Source organism: Brachionichthys hirsutus, chromosome 21 (assembly GCF_040956055.1).
Source record: "Brachionichthys hirsutus isolate HB-005 chromosome 21, CSIRO-AGI_Bhir_v1, whole genome shotgun sequence".
Taxonomy (NCBI): domain Eukaryota; kingdom Metazoa; phylum Chordata; class Actinopteri; order Lophiiformes; family Brachionichthyidae; genus Brachionichthys; species Brachionichthys hirsutus.
Window position 1 is genome coordinate 9,029,919 of NC_090917.1, and position 19,743 is coordinate 9,049,661.

A 19,743-nucleotide genomic window follows, 5' to 3' on the forward strand; every position below is an offset into this window, starting at 1 on the left:
TTACCAGGCTGGGGAGGGAGGCCCCGACCGTCAACGTGACGTACCTGCGCCGGGGGAATTCCGTGACGCATCGTCGCGCATCGGCTGCTTTGCTCACAGCAATATGAAGGAAGTGAAAACAGGGAGACCGCCTGCGTTGCTCGTTCCCCGGCTTGCTGCTGGGGGGGGTACGGCCGCGGGCGATGTGGTGTTTGTCAGCGGGAGGTTGGGTGTGATGTCCTCGGTGCGTGACCTCCAGGTGCTGCTGCTCCGGGTGCTGTGAGCGGCGTCGAACGGAGTCTCCGTAAAAGTAGAATTCAGGTCTCCTGGTCCCGGGTTTGGGTGTATGTTTCCCGACAGAAGTAAACTCAAATAAATGATTTTCCTTACTGTACTCGCCCAGAGTTTTAAAATGCGCTGAAGTAGCGGCGCACGGAAAAGGTCCATTTTTTTTCCGATATCCTCGCTAAATGTACTTCCTGGGACTCGATGAAAAGTAATCCCTGTAAAGTTGCAGCATAGATCAGCACGAAATAGTTCGTTATTTTTAGGATGGTTTTTAGAAGAAGATGTTGCTTTCTCTTGTAGAGCAGTGATTGAGGTGGAATGCAGGAGCTCGCCAGGAGCTCACCTGCAGTGCAACCGCTCTCACCGACCATCTCATTTGTGCAAATAAATAGAAATGTAACATTGTTGGTGAGAGAAGTAGAACACAACTCGTACACGATTAACTAACCTCGAGGTCAAGGCTCTGACAGTGTAAAATGTCCATCTTCTTCTACACACACCATCGAATTTTCTTTTACATTGAAAAGTAAGTTAGCATTCACCTCCTCTGGGAGAGATGCAGCAGGCTCAGCACCTCCGGCTGTGGCATGGACACTGTCCAGCAATCCTGGGTTAACAGCGGACAACTCGCTCACTTTGACCTAAACCACAAACCAGTCACGAAACAGATTGCAAGCAACATCAGTAGGGCTACTTCAAAAGACAACCACAACGTATCACCACACCAGCCATTTCCTGTCCACTGTCTGCTCACGTGTGGAGGGTTAACATGCCCGATAAATAATAAGTAAGATGAAGACGCTCTTAACTACAGCACAGAACATTTCAGCCTTACGACTCCTGAAACATGTTCTCTTTGTCTTCTGAAAAGGTTTCGCATTGTCACAGAAACATTTCCCAAATGATCCCGGACACACACCGGCGACTTAAAAAGCCGTTGCAGATCAAGTGTGTCGGGGCAACGATTGGTGGTGCACCATTTCAAAATCACCACAAGTGTCATTGCAGAGAACTGGACAGACACCACTGATAAAGTCCACAGCGTGAACCAGGCAATCCGTAATATGCTGCCCACCAGACTGAATTAGGATGGGACCCGCTCGAGTCTTCTGATTGGACCGGCTAGTTCGTACTCCTCGGTGTGGGCTGGCCAGCCTCCTCAGAACACAAGCTGGATCCAGAGCATGAAAATGATCATAACCAATAAGGTAAAGGCAGCAGCCCTGCGGGTTGAATCAACAGCTTGAGCTTTGCTTTATCACATTACTCTGTGGTGTTCTGTTGGACACCATTCCAAACCCACCAGGCCAGAAAGGTGCGCTGGGGTTAGCACACACATAGATAGGAAAAAAGACAGCAAGAAACACACATGTACCCGGCAGCCCCTTTCAGAACCCTGCAACAACATTCAAACGCGACCCAAGTGTCCCTCGGGTGTTAAAAGCAAGCATCGCCGCGGAGCCGCCGGTGCCCCGGTGTTGTTTCAGCTTTCAGAATCAGGCAAGGAAGAAAGAAAGGTTTGTCTGACCAAATTACCTATCAGAGGAAAAGTAATAATAAAAATCTCTAAATGTACCGAATCAAGTCGCATAAGTCAGGCCTCTCGGCGTCCCGCGGCGTGCAGATAGCACACGCAACCAAGTGTTTGGTTTGAACGCGGAATGGCAGAAAATGTCACCCCTGATGAATGCTCCACGGTGCTGATAAGACCAACTCCCCTCTGGGTGAGCGTGCAAACACGTAGGACACGTGCACGCACAGGCAGATAAACACACAGTCACACAGACATAGTCCTATAAATAGCTTCTAGTCTGGCGGGGTCTAGTGGAGTCCAGCCCAGCAGATACCAGCTCTGTACCCGGGGGTCGGTCTGTGGCGACCCCGATGTCTGCTAGGTCCTGCAGGTACTGACCCTGAAACCCTGAAACCAGGTCACAGCTAACCGTCCACATGAGAACACTAATGTCCCCCACGAGCTGCAACTAAGAGTCTTCCTCAGTCGAATAGATGGAAGCAAAGGATGCTGAGGGGATGGAGTGGCGTCATAGCAACCAAAACATGGGTGCGGTCAGCCGTTGTCGAGAGAAGGACCGCTCTGGCTGACGGAGCGCCCCGGCCAGGCTGCGTGGACCTCCTCATGCAGAAATAGTTCTCCACTCTCAGTGAGACGAATACAGCCTTCGCCAGGCAAACGTGGTGCTGTAGTTAGTGCGGTAATGTCACACATCACTTACATGTTGCTGAATTTACGCGCGTGCTGGAAACGTGTATGAAAGGTTACGGACTCATTGTTACGATGTTTGCCTTAAAATTAAGTGAAGATCTTTAAAACTAGTCTGGCCAGAGAAAGAGAGTAGCCACGTGGGGGGTCTAGCTACGAAGTTTCTGTGCTTACAATGCACAAAGTTCAACACGAAAGGATGTAGCTGGACAGAGGACAGGTCAAGAGTTCAGAGACAGACAGATGCATCGATTAGGACGTGCTACTGGTGACGTTTACACGCTGGAGTGATTGGACGGTTTTATTTCCACTGGGTTCTGTCGGGATCAAAACACTGATTCCCTAGAGGCGCTGCTGAGGAGGGCAAGCCGCATGACAGGGCCGGACCTGTGGCTAAAGTTAAATCCAGCCCGCGTTCATGGATTTATTTCAGCTAATATCGAGTCATTCTCTTTCAATTTGGACGTATTTGTTTTCCCTTTATAACGCCGTTAAGAGATTTTGCTTGGCGTCGGCGGTTGTTCCGTGTGATGCGGCGTCCATCTGGACCTTTAGTCACGGACGTCCACATTAGCAGCAACGGCGTCGACAGTGAGTTATTACATTTCAGATAGTGAATACCACACAAAGCCGGCCCATAGCCCCCGATAATAGGCAGGAATTAGAGCTAATCCGAGGTGATGCGGGCCCATCTACTGCACAGCCCCCCCCCCCCCCCCACACACACACACACCCGCCACTGGCCAGCGTCTGCCGACTGCAGCAGAGCCTGAGTCGGTTTCCAAAAGCTAAACAAGCACAAAAACGCAAAACAGCGTCTCCCTCTGTGTTTGAGTTTTCCACCAAATGCGGAGACAGTCCATGTCTCCCGCACCCTTGTTGTGTCTTGGGGTTGGACTGAATCGGTTGTCTCCCAGACGCTGACATCTCCAGCCAGGCGAGTGAAGGTGACCAAGCTTCAGACCAGATAAAGACAGAGACAGATGAGGGGTGTACGGAGACGAGAGGGGAGGACATTGGCTCGGCTTTGTCTTTCTGTCCCTTCTGGTCTGCGTTCGTCTCGGTGAACTTCTTCAATAGCAGCTGTTGCTTCAGAGGCTGAAGGAAAGCTCCCAGCCCGAGAGGACATTTGACTCCATATGTGTCCTTAATGTCTTCGTCTCCGCCCTTGTCCTCCTCGGTCTTCTCGTTCTCTACATTAGCTGTGCTCCGTGCTCTTTGCTTTCGGCCAGCCAAGTCGTGTCGTGAGAAACGTCTCGGCTTCCCCGATAACGCTGACTGGGTGCTGATAAAGGTCTGAATCACTCTCAAGTCTGTCTCCTGACATTTCCAGCTTCCATCATCTAATCCCTAATCACCCAATTTGCCTTTCTTTTGTCTTTTCTTTTTTACATTAGAATTAAATAAACATGAGCTTACAAAAACAAAGCTTAAAAACTGGGGAAAATCAGACCGAGTATCAGATTACACCGTGAAGTATATTTGTCAGACAGCCAAATGGCAGTTGACCAATCAAATATCCTATCATGCTGTCAATGTTTAAGTATTACTACAGTATTACTACAGTATTACTACAGCACTTTGCACTAGCCTAACCTTTCATCATTAAAGTCAAGTTCTCAGTGTGTGAATACTACAGGGTGGATGCTCGTTATGCTAGCATGGTTAGCTAAGGATACTGGGACAAAATTTGCCTACATTTTTTGGTAATTTTAAATGTATATATATTTTTTTTTAATGTAAATGCTGTATTTAACAGCAAATTTTGTCCCAGTATCCTTCATTAGTTTCACAGCCTGGCGCACAAGATGGAAGTTTATTGGTAAGATTAGATTTCTCTTTTTCTAATTTAATTACCCCCCGGTCCGTGAAAAAATTGCCCGGCAAGAAACCGGTCCGTAGCAGGTAAAAGGTTGGGGACCACCGGTCTAGGGGACGCAGAATGGACCTCTCCATCCAATCACGTCACCCAGGACAGAAATCAGACTTCCTACTCATAGAGTACTGAGTGAAATAGGTCAGGACATAAACCTGAGGGCCAAACAGAGGCCAAATGTTGGGTTCTTTGCTGACCCATGCATGGTGCTTCCAGTAAATGTATGGGGTCCGACACACAGAGATGTGGAATTATAATAACAGGTAATGCTTCTAAATGATGGATTCCTCTGTGCAGTCTGGATTGAAGTACTGTCTCCGTCCTGTAATTAAGGAAGCAGGCGAGGAGGGTAGGAAGACAGACTTGGAAATAGATGAAGGTAGTAAAAGCTTCCCGTCTTTCATTGTTTCCTGCAGTCAGACAGCTGAGCAGCAGCTCCATGGTGTCCAGCATATGTTCCATTCCTCCTCCGTCGGCCGGTCGCTTCCTGTACACTTCCCCCTGTCACCATTTCTTTGCAGGGACAGCCGGCCTCCACAGATGCCATTTGAGTAAAGATATTTAAAGCATTCCAGATACGTGTGTGTGTTCCTATCAGCAGCTAAGCAGCAACGCCACTGATTCATCCTCGCTTGGAACCAATGCAGTGACGCGATGACCAGCATTCCAGATCAGTTGAATGTAAAAATGTTTGTAATTCCAGACTGAACTTTTTTTTAAATCAAATTTTGCACATCTGCTTTATCTATAACACAAGAAATCACAGAAAACAGTAAGAGTCACTTTTTGATCTAGACGTCTGTGCAGCCAGCCAATAAACACGCTGGTGACTTACGGCCTTCCAGCAGCGCTGCGTTACCATATGCATCATACAGCGGAGCAAAAAGCCATGAGTCATGACACGCTGCTGCACACACGTGCACTCAGATCGGTGTATGATCGGCCTTCTTCTGAGCGCACACACTCGAGCACGCATGTGTGGCTCCAGACAGTTCAGATGAGACTCGTCACGTCCGCTGACATAGGCCCAATTAAAGGGGAGGATTAAGCCGGGGCTGGGTGACCTCTTCAGGAATCTCCCGGAGACGTTCTGTGTACACTGTCAAACCCTCCGACAGACCGTCCCTTAAAGCACTTTCACCTGCTAATTAAGACGGTTGTGTATGTGTGTGTGCGCGCGCGCGCAGTGCACGTGTGTACTCGCTGCACATACAAGACGAATGCAGCGCTGAATGTCAGCGAAAGATTTGCAGCCCGAGAAATGTCTCTGTAAATATTTGACTTGAGCATTGTGCGAGTTTTTGGAGTTCACTGCGGCAGACGTCACGTCAGCAACGGCAGAGAGACAGCAGCGTCATTTATTACATGGAATCACTACGTTTCGGTGCGTGCGTCCCGCCGCCGTGGGCCGAGGCCGCGTGGCAACAAAAGCCAAGCCATGTTTAGGGGGCGAGGAGATTAAATGGATGGCGGTGAGGCAGAGGCGGCGAGCTGTTGCTGAACTAAACTACTGATTAGTGCGGCGAAAAGGCTCGAAATAGCCCACACTTCTTTTTGCTTACAGACACGAACTGAAGGGGGGGGGGGGGAGGAAATGATTGGGTAAAGTATAGCCAGAGATGTGAGCAGGGGATAAAAGGGGATAAAAAATAAGGTGGATGACAGTTAAAAAAGGAAAGCAGTGAGATCAAATGGAGGACAGACGGCCCCGCGCCGAATTCCAGTCTCAGATCAAGCAAAATAAATGATGTCATCTAGTCGGATGCCAGCATTAAGCAAAATATATCTAGCAGTGGGGAAAACAAAAACGACTTGATAAAATAAAATCCAGCCACTATGAAATGCTATCTGCTGTCATATCTAATAGAAAGCATTTAACACAAGCCATGAAACTTCAGAAACTCACGGGAAGAGGTTCCCAGAATCAGACGGACGCAGATTAATTGTTAAAAGCATGAGTTGTTCTTCTTCCCTTATTGTGATGAGGGATATAAAGAGGCTCATGCAATCGGGAACATATTAGTGAAACATCCCACTACAGCTTTATTCCAGCTAGAGTTTTACTCCAAATCTAAATGTGTTTAAAAATATATATATCAGTTGTTATTTTGTCTTGTCTTGTTCCTCAGCCTGCACAAAAGAGATCCAGCTTCTAGAGGAATACGGCAACATGTTGGGAAATTAGAAAGTTAGATCGGAACAAAGTTTCTCATGTGCTGGCAGGCGGGCCAGCCGAGGCCTTCAGAATAGGTGTGTGGATGCTTTGCATTTTAACTTAATCATGAATGAAAAGTGATGCTACTGGTGGCACCTGACTGGAATTACATCATGACAACGCTAGTGCTGCTATAGTTAGCCCGTTTTATAGCTAACTGCAGGTGGAGATAGAAATAATAGAAAAGCAGCACAGACCTCCTCCAAGCAGCTCATTCCTCTCCTAATTGGATCTACACCGTCCACATGGTGATCTGGATCAGCACCAAAAGGTAAAATAAAAAACAAATAAATGGGAAAATCCAGATTCTTTTGTATCCAAACGGGTATCTGGATCACTCTAAAAATTAAGTTAGACCAAGACCCATCTTCAGATTTATTTTCATCAAGATCCATCTAGAAGTTTTTCGTCCTGCTTACAGACAGACAAACACGTCAAAAACAGAACCTTCTTGGCAGAGGTAAAAATGGTGGGAAGAAATGCATGGACTCCATGAGACTGAAAAATCCATCTCATCTACAAACAGGAACAAAGTCATGAAGCCAAGAAACATCTAGCAAGACTAACTATGACCAAGGGTAAAATGAAGCTAAATGAAGGTGCTGGTGTTTGTGTATTTAAAAAAATTTGTATTTGCAACATGACATAACGTTTTTCAAATGAGCTTACTTCACCAAGTATAGAGGTAGACCTTAACAAAGCTTTTACATTTCAGCGCTAGTCAACCAACCAACCAACCAACCAACCAACCGAGTGCTATCAGGCAAAAAGACGGTTGAATGATTTTGTGTTGCATTGCCAGTCCCAGAGGGGACACGGGGAGAAGAAGCCGTCCTGGTCCTGAGACATGTCCCATATTTTCCCATTAAGCCTCCCTACATTCACGCTGACACCTTTTAGCGGGACGGTAACCTTCTGCATCAAGACTAGACTCGGACACCTGCTGTGCAACGTAGACGAGGACGCAGAAAGGACATTCCCACGTCATGCCGAGTCGGTGTGTTCCTGGTTGGCCTGCTGTCTACATTCCTCAGTATGTTTAGATCTAGCCTAGGAATAGAGCTTCGGGGTGTCCAGCTGACGTCCCGTGTTGACGGACGCTTGGGAGGCTCTGTAGCGTAGCCGCTGTTGGCTAACGGCGCTGTCTGAGTAGAGCTCGGATCAACTGCGACAAATGTCCGCCTGGTATGTGGGAGCCGGAGGAAGGGATGCTTTGTTGAGGACAGACTGCTATCGCGCTGCCGATAAGATAAAGCTGCTGCTGCGTGACTGACTGATCTCGACTCGTCTCTTCTGTCCATGTCAATGAGGGGACGTGTAAAAAAGAGCCTTCACAGAGGTTTAAGCTCAATTACCAGAACGCAGGATGATCCCCGGCACCAGACGCCAACCTTTGCTCTGATCGTACAGAACCATGTCTCAGTTGCTGCTACTGCGCTGACTCTGCACCATGAGTTAATTCAATGGACCTGACATGGTGAACGTTCCCATCAGCTCTAACGTAAGAACGGAAACTCGTCCCAGCGTTTCCTCCTTTCTCCTTCAGATGCTGCTGTTCCTCTATCATCTTGATCTGTTTCTCCTGTGGAGCCCCCCCTCGCTCCTCTAATGGCAGCTCCGCTGGTAGACAGATATATTTACACTGGTGGCAGGGGAGGAAGAGCGCCGCTCGTCAGCCAGATTCCGTGCAGCCTCTGGGGCTCTGGCAGGCGGGGCTTAGAGGAAACCCTGGGCCGGTTAGCTCCTCCCCCAGGCAGGGCATATCTCTGGTGTCGTCCCAGGACCTGCTCAGAGCTCTCAGCCAGATGGGACCAAAGCTTCAGCGGCCCTAGACTCACACACTGCCGACTCTGGGGGACAGAGAAGAGGAAGAGGAAGAGGAAGAGAGCAGCGCCAGTGTGTGATTTTTCTCCTTGCGCCAGTCTTCCAGCAGAGCTGTTGATGAGGCTGGGTGAGCTCCATCTCATCTCAGCCTGGCGTCCAGAGGAGGCCCCCGGGGGTCGAAGTGTGTGCTGCATCTTGAGTGTATGTGACTTGGCTTTGCACCTTGTGAACGCTGGAACTGTACTGTAAGCATTATGACTCTTCTGGGCTCTGAACACTCCATACTGATACGAAGCAAGTTCAGATCAGGTAAGCCTCCTGGTGACGCCAACTCCGTTTCCTCGCCTGCGTCCTCTGATCCGTGCGTCTGTCAGCTCCGGGCATTTACAGGTCACCCTGTGTACATCATGTCACTCATCTGCCCTCGTGGCTGAATCGTGTTCACACTCAGTGACAGGTGTGTGTGTGTGTGTGTGTGTGTGTGTGTGTGTGTGTGTGTGTGATGTACAGCTGGCATGTGACTGTGAGAGAAACGCCAGAGGGAGGAATCCTCCCGAGTAACTCGCAGCAGACCGTGATGCCTTTACAGCTGGCCGTGCTCTTTGATGTTCACTCGCCTCCTCGTAGAGCGGGACATGTGAAGGTGATGTCTCGGGCGGGTTAGTGCACGTGTTCCCATGCCAACCTGTTGCTGCTGCTGAGACAAGCCAGCAAGACGTTCTCATTGTGTGCACACTGATAAGATTAGGCACTGGCGAGGGGTCAAAGGTTATCTTGTAATGTCTCAATTGGACATTCTGTGTGTGCGTGTGTGTGTGTGTGTGTGTGTAACACAGCCGCTGTCGTGGCTTTGTCTTCATCTGTATGCCTGACATTATTCACACTCTTTACTTCCATCACTCTCCCTTTTTCTTTCTTAGTGAGTCTGTTTTCTGTAAGGATGATTGTGTGTGTGTGTGTGTGTGTGTGTTTGTGTCGTGTGTAGTCTGACCAACACTGCCACCTCCCTGAGGAAAATATAACTGATGGTGGCAAGGCAGCTGAAACACGGTGCTGCTCACTGGGAGCTCGCCGGCGAGCTCTAATTCCTGAGCTCTAACTCAGGAATGGCCGGGTAAATTAGGCTTTTCCTCTGAGTTGTTTAGAGCAGGCTGGCAGGGTGGGAAATGACCCCCAGTGCTCCTGGGATGAGGGTGGATGTCTGCGTTAGAAAGCAACAGGATGCTTCTCATGTTCCAGCCCTCGACTGCAGAGACACCGCCTTCACAAGTATCGGACGAGCGGTCTTAGATGGCGTGTCCAGGGTTCAGTCCTCTCCTCCGTGAAGACCGGCAGTCGCACCTCGCCCGGCCCGAGCGGCATCGCTGGATCCATGGGAACGGCCGCCGCACGGCTGAAGCGAACAGCGAAGATAAAGATCTGCTTTAAGTGGCCCCCGCGGACCGGCCGGCGCTCTCTGAATGTGCACGTTACTGATTTGCTCTCACGCCAAATGGATTAGCAGCTCAAAGGGGCGTGGCTGCTGTTGTGTAACAGTAGGAGGGAGGGGTCAAAGCTTCAGCAAGTCAGCGCCATGGCTCCACCTGGAACACCTGAATCAGTAGCCACGCCCAGTTCATCGTAGCGTTTTCATAAGTCTCTGTACGCGGTTTTATCTTGAGCTTTTTTCCTTTTATCAAACATGTGGACAGAGTGTAGGAAAACATTTGCATGAACCCTGAGCTGATCTTTGACCCCTACGCGACCCCTATCGGTAGTCGCCGAGGCTAACGGACAGCTGAACTGCAGTGGCGAATGAGAAGGCGTTTCCAGACACAACTGGTTTTACGGCAAGGCGAGTCGGCTTGTTGGAGCACACGGATCCGTCCGTGATGTAGTTTAACGTCAGGCCAGCACGGTGAAATGGAATCAAGTGTTTTGTGTTTGTGCTTTTTATACACGTTGAATCTTTAATAAATGTTTGTTCAATGCCGGCAGATTTATTTCTGACTGAACTGCAATGCAAACATGAGAATGAGAATGAAATGGGTCGGCTTGTCTGCCCCGTTCTCTCCCGCTGTCCATTAGTCAGTGGAGCTGCTCCAGAAAATGGATCCATCTAACATTCACTAATCTGCCTAAAATAAACCTCGTACTTCATTTAGCTGTACCTGTTTGTTAGAAGTTACACACGCATTCCTCTGAGCGCTGATGGAAACCGCAGGAGACTTCGTGTAATAAATGCAAGCGGTCCCTTTAGCTACGATGCTGGAGTCTAAGTGTAAAAGTGTGGCGTTTAAGTCGTCGTCGCAGGACGACAGTAAATCAGCATTTCGTGTAATTATCCCGACTTCACCAGGACAAACGTAAATCTGAAACGCTGTGAATGTGGCTGTGGGTTGTCTGTTCTTTGTTGTCAAGAAAGCCCACGTTAAAACAAATGTCTTTGGTTTGAAGGTCCGCAGCGAGCGGCCGGGTACGGCCCGGCTCAGTGATCTGTGATTGGGCCGCTCGGCTCGGGGCCACACCTCTGCAATCAGGACAGACGGCCCTCTGGTCTGAGGACGGGTTTTAAGACGAAGAGCAGATCATATGGCAGCCGCTGTGCTTTTTCACGTAGAATTATTGATATCCTTTCAGTAAACAGAGCAGCAAAGAGACGCTCTGCAGAACGAGCCAGCAGGGACAGCCATGTTGGATTTGTCACGTTGCTTTTTCCATGACAGAAGAGAATCAACCCGCAGGAAAGGATGATAATACACCTGCCATTCGCCGTTCTGTCAGCGCTAGCCACATGGGAGTCTTACTGTGAATGAACATCATCATAGTTTAGGATCTGGTGATGTTTGAATTAAATGGAATAAATGATGTGTTGCTTGCTAGTGCAAAGTTGCTAGCCTGATTTATTCTGCCCTAGCAAGTCTTTTTAGGAAGCAGGTAATTTAGGGTTGGCCACATGGATTGGTGCAGAAATAAATATAACTATTTTATTAATTGCTGACCTTATTATTTTATTTTTAGAAGACGAATCCTTAGAAGAAGAAGAAACCATCTGCTTGGCAACACGAGCAATAATATACATAATATACAAAAAGAAAATATGGAGGAGAGAAGAGATATCTCTGCAGGTTACGGTCATAATTAAATCAATTAAAGGATGTGATTGATCGTGATTAATCAGGAATAATCAGACATTTGAAATGTGTGTTTGGGGGAAGTTAAATAAATTGAAGAAAAATATTTTATTTTTTCATTCACTTTATAAGAAAATTTAAAACAGCAGCAACCATCCATTTGCCGTCTTTCTTTTGCTTTGACAGGACTAACCCGCCGTGCGTCTGTGTGCGTGTGCGTGTGCGTGTGCGTGTGCGTGCATGTGCGTGGACGCTAATTACTGCAGAGGTTGTATCGGGTACATGTTTTGGTGCGCTTGCCGTCGGCGACAGGCCGCTGGCTCTCTGTGACGGTGCGACCAGGAGGTCACGTCCCACTGACTGTAAGCAGACGGAGGGAAGGGCCTGCTGTTACATAATGAAGGCGCTTCGCTAACAGAGCGCTACGCTAACAGAGCGCTACGCCGTGGCACCCCAGCTCATAGTCAGTCAAACAGAATTACAAGAAAGCTGAGCGGACTCGCTTCAATGCAGATAAATCTGCCGGGATGTGAACCACCTGATGGAGATAAGACGAGCAGAAAATGATGAGAGCCTTGCAGAAATGAGGAAAGCTTCATGCTGGTGTCAGATCCAGGATCCCACCAAGAGGCCATCAGATAACGGCGAGGAGGAAAAACACACACAGACAAAGGGAGAGAAAGAAAGCAAAAGAGGCACAGACACGGGGGAGGCTTGCTGTTTATGACCCTGCACTCCCACCTAGACTACTTCTACACACATGGAGCATGCAGGGCCGTGCACACACGCCGCGGACCACACACTGCACAGCAGATCTGTTTAAAAGCCAGGAGCTGTGTTTATCATTCCCTACATCCTGCTCACAGAAATATTTGTGAGCAGGCAGCGTCGCTTCTCCTCTGTGCATGGATGCGTACATATATGATGGGCGTGTGCACGTGCATCTGTTGACTCACTATAAAGTGACATCAGAGGCTCGTTTTATTTCGGCCTGTCGCTGAAATGAAAGTTCAGGTCAGAATCATGAAAGCATTCAACATTTCATGTGAGTCTTTTTCCCGCATTTCGTCTGTCCCTTATCTGTCTTTTCCACATGTCTCTCTCATCTTTCCCTTTCTCTTTACTCTTCGCTTCTGTCTCCTCCTCTACCTCCTCCTCTCTCCAACTTCAGTCCTACAGCTAAGACTTCAGCAGAGGAGGACACGAGAGCAGCTGGCAGACCAAGGCATCATGCCTCGTGAGTAACTCCTTCCAACACTGAGTTGTCTCACACAGACACACAGACACACACCGTGCTGTTAGACAATGGACAGAGGGGTACGTCGACCCCCGGCACAGTAAAGGTGCCTGTTTGTATATCTGGTCTGTGGTTGTTGGTGGGATTACACAAAAACTCCTGGATGAATTGTCATGAAACCCGCTGGATCGTAAAGCGCCGAGTCGTTTATTCCAAGTGAACCTTGCATGACCGTTTCCTTTGATCACACTTAAATGGCCAAACATGACCAAAGTTTGAATAGGTCTAAGAAAGAAGAAGTGGATCTGTGAATTTGAATAGAGTGGAACCTCGGTTCTCGAACAACTCGGTTCTCAACCAAAAAAAGGTTTAAAATGTCTCGGAAGTCAAACTGATTTTCGGAGTTTGCCTCTGGGAACAGCGTCAGCTACGGTGTGTTGCTGGAGCCCATCCATACAGGCGAGGGGTGGCCTACACCCTAGACATGTCGCCAGCGCATCATAGGGAGCTATAAATACAATATGCAACAATCACACTGATATGGCTCACGTGCTAACGGCTGCATTTTTAGCATCATTAGTCTTCTGGCTGCCTGGGAGCGAAGTCCAGTCCGTTTCTGATCCGGGGTTGGTTTTGTCCTGAGGAAATCCCTGGCTCTAAATGTTCCGTCATGTTCCCCAGCTACACTTTGTTTCGTGTTGAGCAGGAAAAGTGTCTCTAACAGAAAATGTGTGCCTGCTGGTTCTGGAAGTGATGCTCACTGTTAAAGTGAACCAAAATAGTCATATTCCAGCCAAGGCTCTCTGCAAAGCTGAGTGTTTACTCGTTTGTTTCATCTTTAAAATAAGTTATCTTTAGTGGAGCTTGTAAAAATGCTGCACCATTTTTCCTGTAGGTTAGTACAGCGTGAATCTGATATTGTGTACTGGAATGCTGCATGAATTCAAATGTTCAAATATCCAGTCCAGCGTGGGAAATACGTGCAGTATTGCATTCTCAAATATGCCCTTTAAATGTCAGTTCCTTTGGCTCAATCAATATTACTTTGACAACTTTGGAAAGCAGCGAGGAGAAGCCTACTTTCAACGTTTTATATGAATCACATCTTTGATCTGAACATATTGCATATGACTGATTTCTTATTATCTGAAGCAGTTTTAAAATCAGATGCCGGTTATTCTTAAAAAGAGCACGAGGAGGATGGATGGAGATGAAGTTCAGGAACAGGAGGACGATTTCACAGATGGACTCCAGCTAGAAAGAGACTAATCAGCTGCCACCGCTGATTTTTGGCGTGCAGTGCTTGCAGTGGAGAGTAGAGTTTTGTCTCCACAGTTTGTCAGCCTTATGCTGTACAATCTAAGTGAGTTAGGGCTTAGGTCAACTCGGAAACTCTTTGAACGAGAGATTAAAGCATTAAAACGGACAGAGAGAAACAGCACGGAGAAAAAAGACAACAGCCGAGATGACGGATGCTCTGAAGAGAAGCAGATCCAGTCTGTAGACGGTGGAGGTGGACGTCGAGGAAGCAGGTGGGCGTATGCAGCCGTCAGACGGAGAGACGGGCAGGTGGTGCCTGCAGCCAGCGAGCAGGGCAGACAGGTCGCTGAGCGACCGCTGGAGGAGGCCCTCTCTCCTCAGAGGAATCACCCGCACCTCACAGAAACACACACCAGTGTCACACACAGACCTGAGAGCAAGTAGGCCTGACTCCAGAGCAGACGGGCGGCCTCTTTGTTCTGTCGGCCCTGCTAACGCTGACAGATTCTTTTTGCAGCACTTTAATTGTAAATTATTCACAAGAAACAAATGTTTGAGCGGCATGAGACAAACCCACTTGAAAGCTGAGCTCTTAGCAATTCCTTTCATTCCTGACATCCTGACGCGGTGACACGCCGGCGTGCAGCGTGCAGTGTGTAGCGGTGTTCTTCTCCGGCGACTCGGCGACTATAGGGGACTGCAGGCCAAGGATTTGTTGAATCATATCTCTGGCACTGTTTGCCATTTCACAGAGGCTCCAGCCTCCAGATAAACTGCTGGTGAGTGTGCAGGGGAACAGAATCCAGAGGCGCAGCGAGACCTATCAGTTCCTGGGAGTCTCACAGATAAGGCATCGAGGAGACTGGGCCGAGGTCCTTTAAAAAAAGAACTCTCAATTGGCTGTGTCTCTCTTGATTGCAGGCGGCGCAGATGGGAAAGGGTTTCAAAGACTTCCATTTGTTAGTACACACTTTGTAACACCCGCCCCACCCCAAAGTTCTTGATGTCAGAAGAGAAGCCAGGGCGTTGCATCCTCCTCCTCCTCCCCCTCCTGCTCCTGCTGCTGTAGACGTGATCCTTCAGGCTGTGTTATTCCTGCTGGGGAGATGGACGCGGCACCGGGTCTCTGTGTATATTATCCAGGGAACATCTGGTGTTTATTAGGCTATTGAAGAACCCGCCCCAGCCTCTTAGGCCTGACTGGCGTGTGGCCTGCACTGGAGCGCGCACACACACACACACACATCTAATATTCCTCATAAAGATAATAACTGCAGGTTCACTGTGCTTTTCCCTGGTGCTGGTGTGGTACACCTAAAGATGTGACCACGTTGTTTTTATTCCTCCATCCCTTTTCATATATTTACAGACTGCATATTACTGCTACGGCAGCCCCGCTGTTTGGGGCCCGTAACACTGGTTCCACCTCCGTTCACTCAGCGGCGGTGCTTTAATCCTCACTGGATGGAAACACGAAGGACGTTTGCATCGTCCGGCTGTCGTGTTCACGCTGGACGGATCCAGCAGGTTCAAAGAGTGTGTGTTAATGCTGCTGCACGGTGTTTAAAGGTGTGTAAGCCCGCCTCAGAGCTCAGACACCAGCTCATGTAGCTGCGTCCTCCTGGGATGGAACAGTACACGCTTTAAACATGCTTAGAGCTCTGGGTGGGTCAGCCTGCGACAGGTGGGCACTGATGATGATGTCATCCTGCCGGTGGAGGCAACGGGAGGACAGCTGGACCGGGGTGGACGCACTGTCCCTCTTCTCCCTCCATGTGTTTTTCTTCCATCTGAATGTCTGACTTTTAACTTGTCCTTTTCTCTGGTTCTTTTATCATCCCTCCATTCTTATATATTCCCAGCGTCCATCCATCCTATTAAAAGAATTGTCATACAGCAAATTTTAAATTTCCAAATGAAAACAAAAACCTGTCCTATCTCATTTCTTAACCCTTTCATGTAATTTGTTTTTGTACTTGTTGACTTTTGTCTCTCCCTTCTTCTGCTCTCTTTTCTTCTTTTAATTCATCGTTCAAGGAGACACTTTTTCCTCCTTTCCTTTGTCTGTGAGGAACACATTCTCATTCAGGTGAGAAATTAAACCAAACATTTGCTGTTCTGAGATTTAATTGAGATCGTTCAGGCTCATTGTGAAACTCTCCCTGCCCAGCTCACAGCTCCATCACTCTTTTCTTCCGGCTTTGTGGTCGCTCAGAAGCATTCCGGTGACGTTATATTTGACCAAATAAGTGCTGACGCTCCACCTCGCTCTCGGAGGTGAACCTGGAGGGGCCAGGTTCATGCCAGCAATGATTATTGATGTTGGGTTTAACAAAGACATTGTTCCTACCCTCACCTATGGTCACGAGCTTTGGGTAGTGACCCAAAGAACGAGATCGCGGGTACAAGCGGCTGAAATGAGCTTCCTCCGTAGGGGGGCTGGGCTCTCCCTTAGAGATAGGGTGAGAAGCTCAGTCATCCGGGAGGAGCTCGGAGTAGAGCCGCTGCTCCTCCGCGTTGAGAGGGGCCAGATGAGGTGGCTCGGACACCTATTTAGGATGCCTCCTGAACGCCTCCCTGGTGAGGTGTTCAGGACACGTCCCACTGGGAGGAGACCACGGGGAAGACCCAGGACACGCTGGAGAGACTATGTCTCTCGGCTGGCCTGGGAACGCCTCGGGATCCCCCCGGAAGAGCTAGAGGAAGTGGCCGGGGAGAGGGAAGTCTGGGTTTCCCTGCTTAGGCTGCTGCCCCCGCGACCCGGCTCCGGATAAGCGGAAGAAGATGGACGGATGGATGGATTGTGGAAGGTTGCATATCTCACCTGCTGCTGCCCATAAATCGCAGTTTTCACATTTACTCTTCTTGTCCTTAAAGTATATGCACCTGCACTGGGAGAGGAGCGGCTGATCGGGAATTGTGTTCAGGGGACGAAGACAAGAAGATTGCGTGGATGGATGATAATAATAGGAAATCTGATGATCACTGGATTAATTTAATCTCTGCGTGTTTGTCTGCCTCATCGTTTTAATCCAGTGTACCTCATCGCCTGAGTAAAACCGTATCTTGTCTCAATCTTATTTCATACTTTCTCATATTAAAATGTATACAGCTACAGATAAACAGCAGTTTTATAAAAGTAGAAGAACTCAAATATGAAGATGGGATGAGATACTTAACCACCTAAATCCTGCTTCTCGGATCTGGATCTGATTCCTGATCCCACCTCTGTATAAATAGAACTCACATCCACCAGGAGCAGTTTAAGGCTAACGCACGGTGGGCGTGAGCTCCTCAGAGACCATTAATGGTGTGGAATAACCCGGAAGATGCAGAAAATTAAAATAGTCAGGTAGTCAGAAACCTAAAGATTACATGTATATATTAATTCACGTGGGGCGGCTCGGTGGCGCAGTGGTAAGCACTGTTGCCTCACAGCGAGGTGGTCGCAGGTTCGTCTCCGGCTTGTGGCCATTCTGTGAGGAGTTTGCATGTTCTCCCCGTGTCTGCGTGGGTTCTCTCCGGGTTCTCCGGCTTCCTCCCACCTCCAAAGGCATGCAGCCTAGGCTGATTGGTGACACTAAATTGCCCGTAGGTGTGAGTGTGTGTGTGTGTGGCTGGTTGTCTGTCTCTGTGTTGCCCTGCGATGGACTGGCGACTTGTCCAGGGTGTCCCCTGCCTCTCGCCCATTGACTGCTGGGATTGGCTCCAGCTTGGCCCGTGACCCGATAGCGGAATAAGCGGTTAGAAAATGAAATGAAATGAAATTAATTCACGTTCACTTATTTTGTAGCATCACACAGTCTCTTTGAACGCTGCCGATCAATATCAGCCCTGTTACAAAACCAAAACAGAAAGAAACCCAGTCTGTCATTTATCTGTTAATGTGTCCCGAAAAATATCTGGACAAATGTACTTCTTTACTTCTTTACTTCTTTACTTCCAGTAGTGCAATCTGTTCCAAGCGCTGCTTACTGGCGTGGTGCTGACGGTGTGTTACTGAAGGTGTGTTACTGACGGTGTGTTAGTGACGGTGTGTTACTGAAGGTGTGTTACTGATTGTGTGTTACTGACGGTGTGTTAATGAAGGTGTGTTACTGAAGGTGTGTTAGTGACGGTGTGTTAGTAACGGTGTGTTACTGAAGGTGTGTTACTGATTGTGTGTTACTGATTGTGTGTTAATGAAGGTGTGTTACTGATTGTGTGTTACTGACGGTGTGTTAATGAAGGTGTGTTACTGATTGTGTGTTACTGACGGTGTGTTACTGAAGGTGTGTTAGTGACGGTGTGTTAGTAACGGTGTGTTACTGAAGGTGTGTTAATGAAGGTGTGTTACTGAAGGTGTGTTACTGAAGGTGTGTTACTGATTGTGTGTTACTGACGGTGTGTTAATGAAGGTGTGTTACTGATTGTGTGTTACTGACGGTGTGTTACTGAAGGTGTGTTACTGAAGGTGTGTTAGTGACGGTGTGTTAGTAACGGTGTGTTACTGAAGGTGTGTTACTGATTGTGTGTTACTGACTGTGTGTTAATGAAGGTGTGTTACTGATTGTGTGTTACTGAAGGTGTTACTGAAGGTGTGTTACTGAAGGTGTGTTACTGATTGTGTGTTACTGACGGTGTGTTACTGATTGTGTGTTACTGACGGTGTGTTACTGAAGGTGTTACTGAAGGTGTGTTACTGAAGGTGTTTTACTGAAGGTGTGTTACTGAAGGTGTTACTGAAGGTGTGTTACTGAAGGTGTGTTACTGACGGTGTGTTAATGAAGGTGTGTTACTGAAGGTGTGTTAGTGACGGTGTGTTAGTAACGGTGTGTTACTGAAGGTGTGTTACTGATTGTGTGTTACTGACTGTGTGTTAATGAAGGTGTGTTACTGATTGTGTGTTACTGAAGGTGTTACTGAAGGTGTGTTACTGAAGGTGTGTTACTGATTGTGTGTTACTGACGGTGTGTTACTGATTGTGTGTTACTGACGGTGTGTTACTGAAGGTGTTACTGAAGGTGTGTTACTGAAGGTGTTTTACTGAAGGTGTGTTACTGAAGGTGTTACTGAAGGTGTGTTACTGAAGGTGTGTTACTGACGGTGTGTTAATGAAGGTGTGTTACTGAAGGTGTGTTACTGAAGGTGTGTTACTGACGGTGTGTTACTGAAGGTGTGTTACTGATTGTGTGTTACTGACGGTGTGTTAATGAAGGTGTGTTACTGACGGTGTGTTACTGATGGTGTGTTACTGAAGGTGTGTTACTGATTGTGTGTTACTGACGGTGTGTTACTGACGGTGTGTTACTGACGGTGTGTCAGTAATGGTGTGTTACTGACGGTGTGTTACTGACGGTGTGTTACTGACGGTGTGTTAATGATGCTGTGTTACTGAAGGTGTGTTACTGATTGTGTGTTACTGAAGGTGTGTTACTGATGGTGTGTTACTGATTGTGTGTTACTGAAGTTGTGTTGCTGATGGTGTGTTACTGACGGTGTGTTACTAACGGTGTGTTACTGAAGGTGTGTTGCTGATGGTGTGTTACTGATTGTGTGTTACTGAAGGTGTGTTACTGAAGGTGTGTTACTGACAGTGTGTTACTGAGCAATACTTATTTATGCTTTATTACACACCTAAAATAAAAATTCTATTCATCAGTTATTAAGGGTTAGTAAATGGTTTATTCATCAAAATTAGCAGAAATTAAATTTAACTGAGGGGAAAGTACAATCCTGTCACAATCCATC

At 47.9% G+C, this 19,743-nt stretch overlaps 1 protein-coding gene across 1 annotated transcript in view; it reads left to right on the plus strand.

Annotated features, from left to right (window-relative positions):
- Positions 1-19,743, plus strand: part of myocd (myocardin) — a 44,016-nt gene that overhangs the window by 14,072 nt on the left and 10,201 nt on the right. The window contains exons 2-3 of the mRNA XM_068754917.1: positions 7,038-7,048; positions 12,688-12,753. Of these exons, the coding sequence (XP_068611018.1) occupies positions 7,038-7,048; positions 12,688-12,753 (77 nt within the window). The remainder of the gene's footprint in view (positions 1-7,037; positions 7,049-12,687; positions 12,754-19,743) is intronic.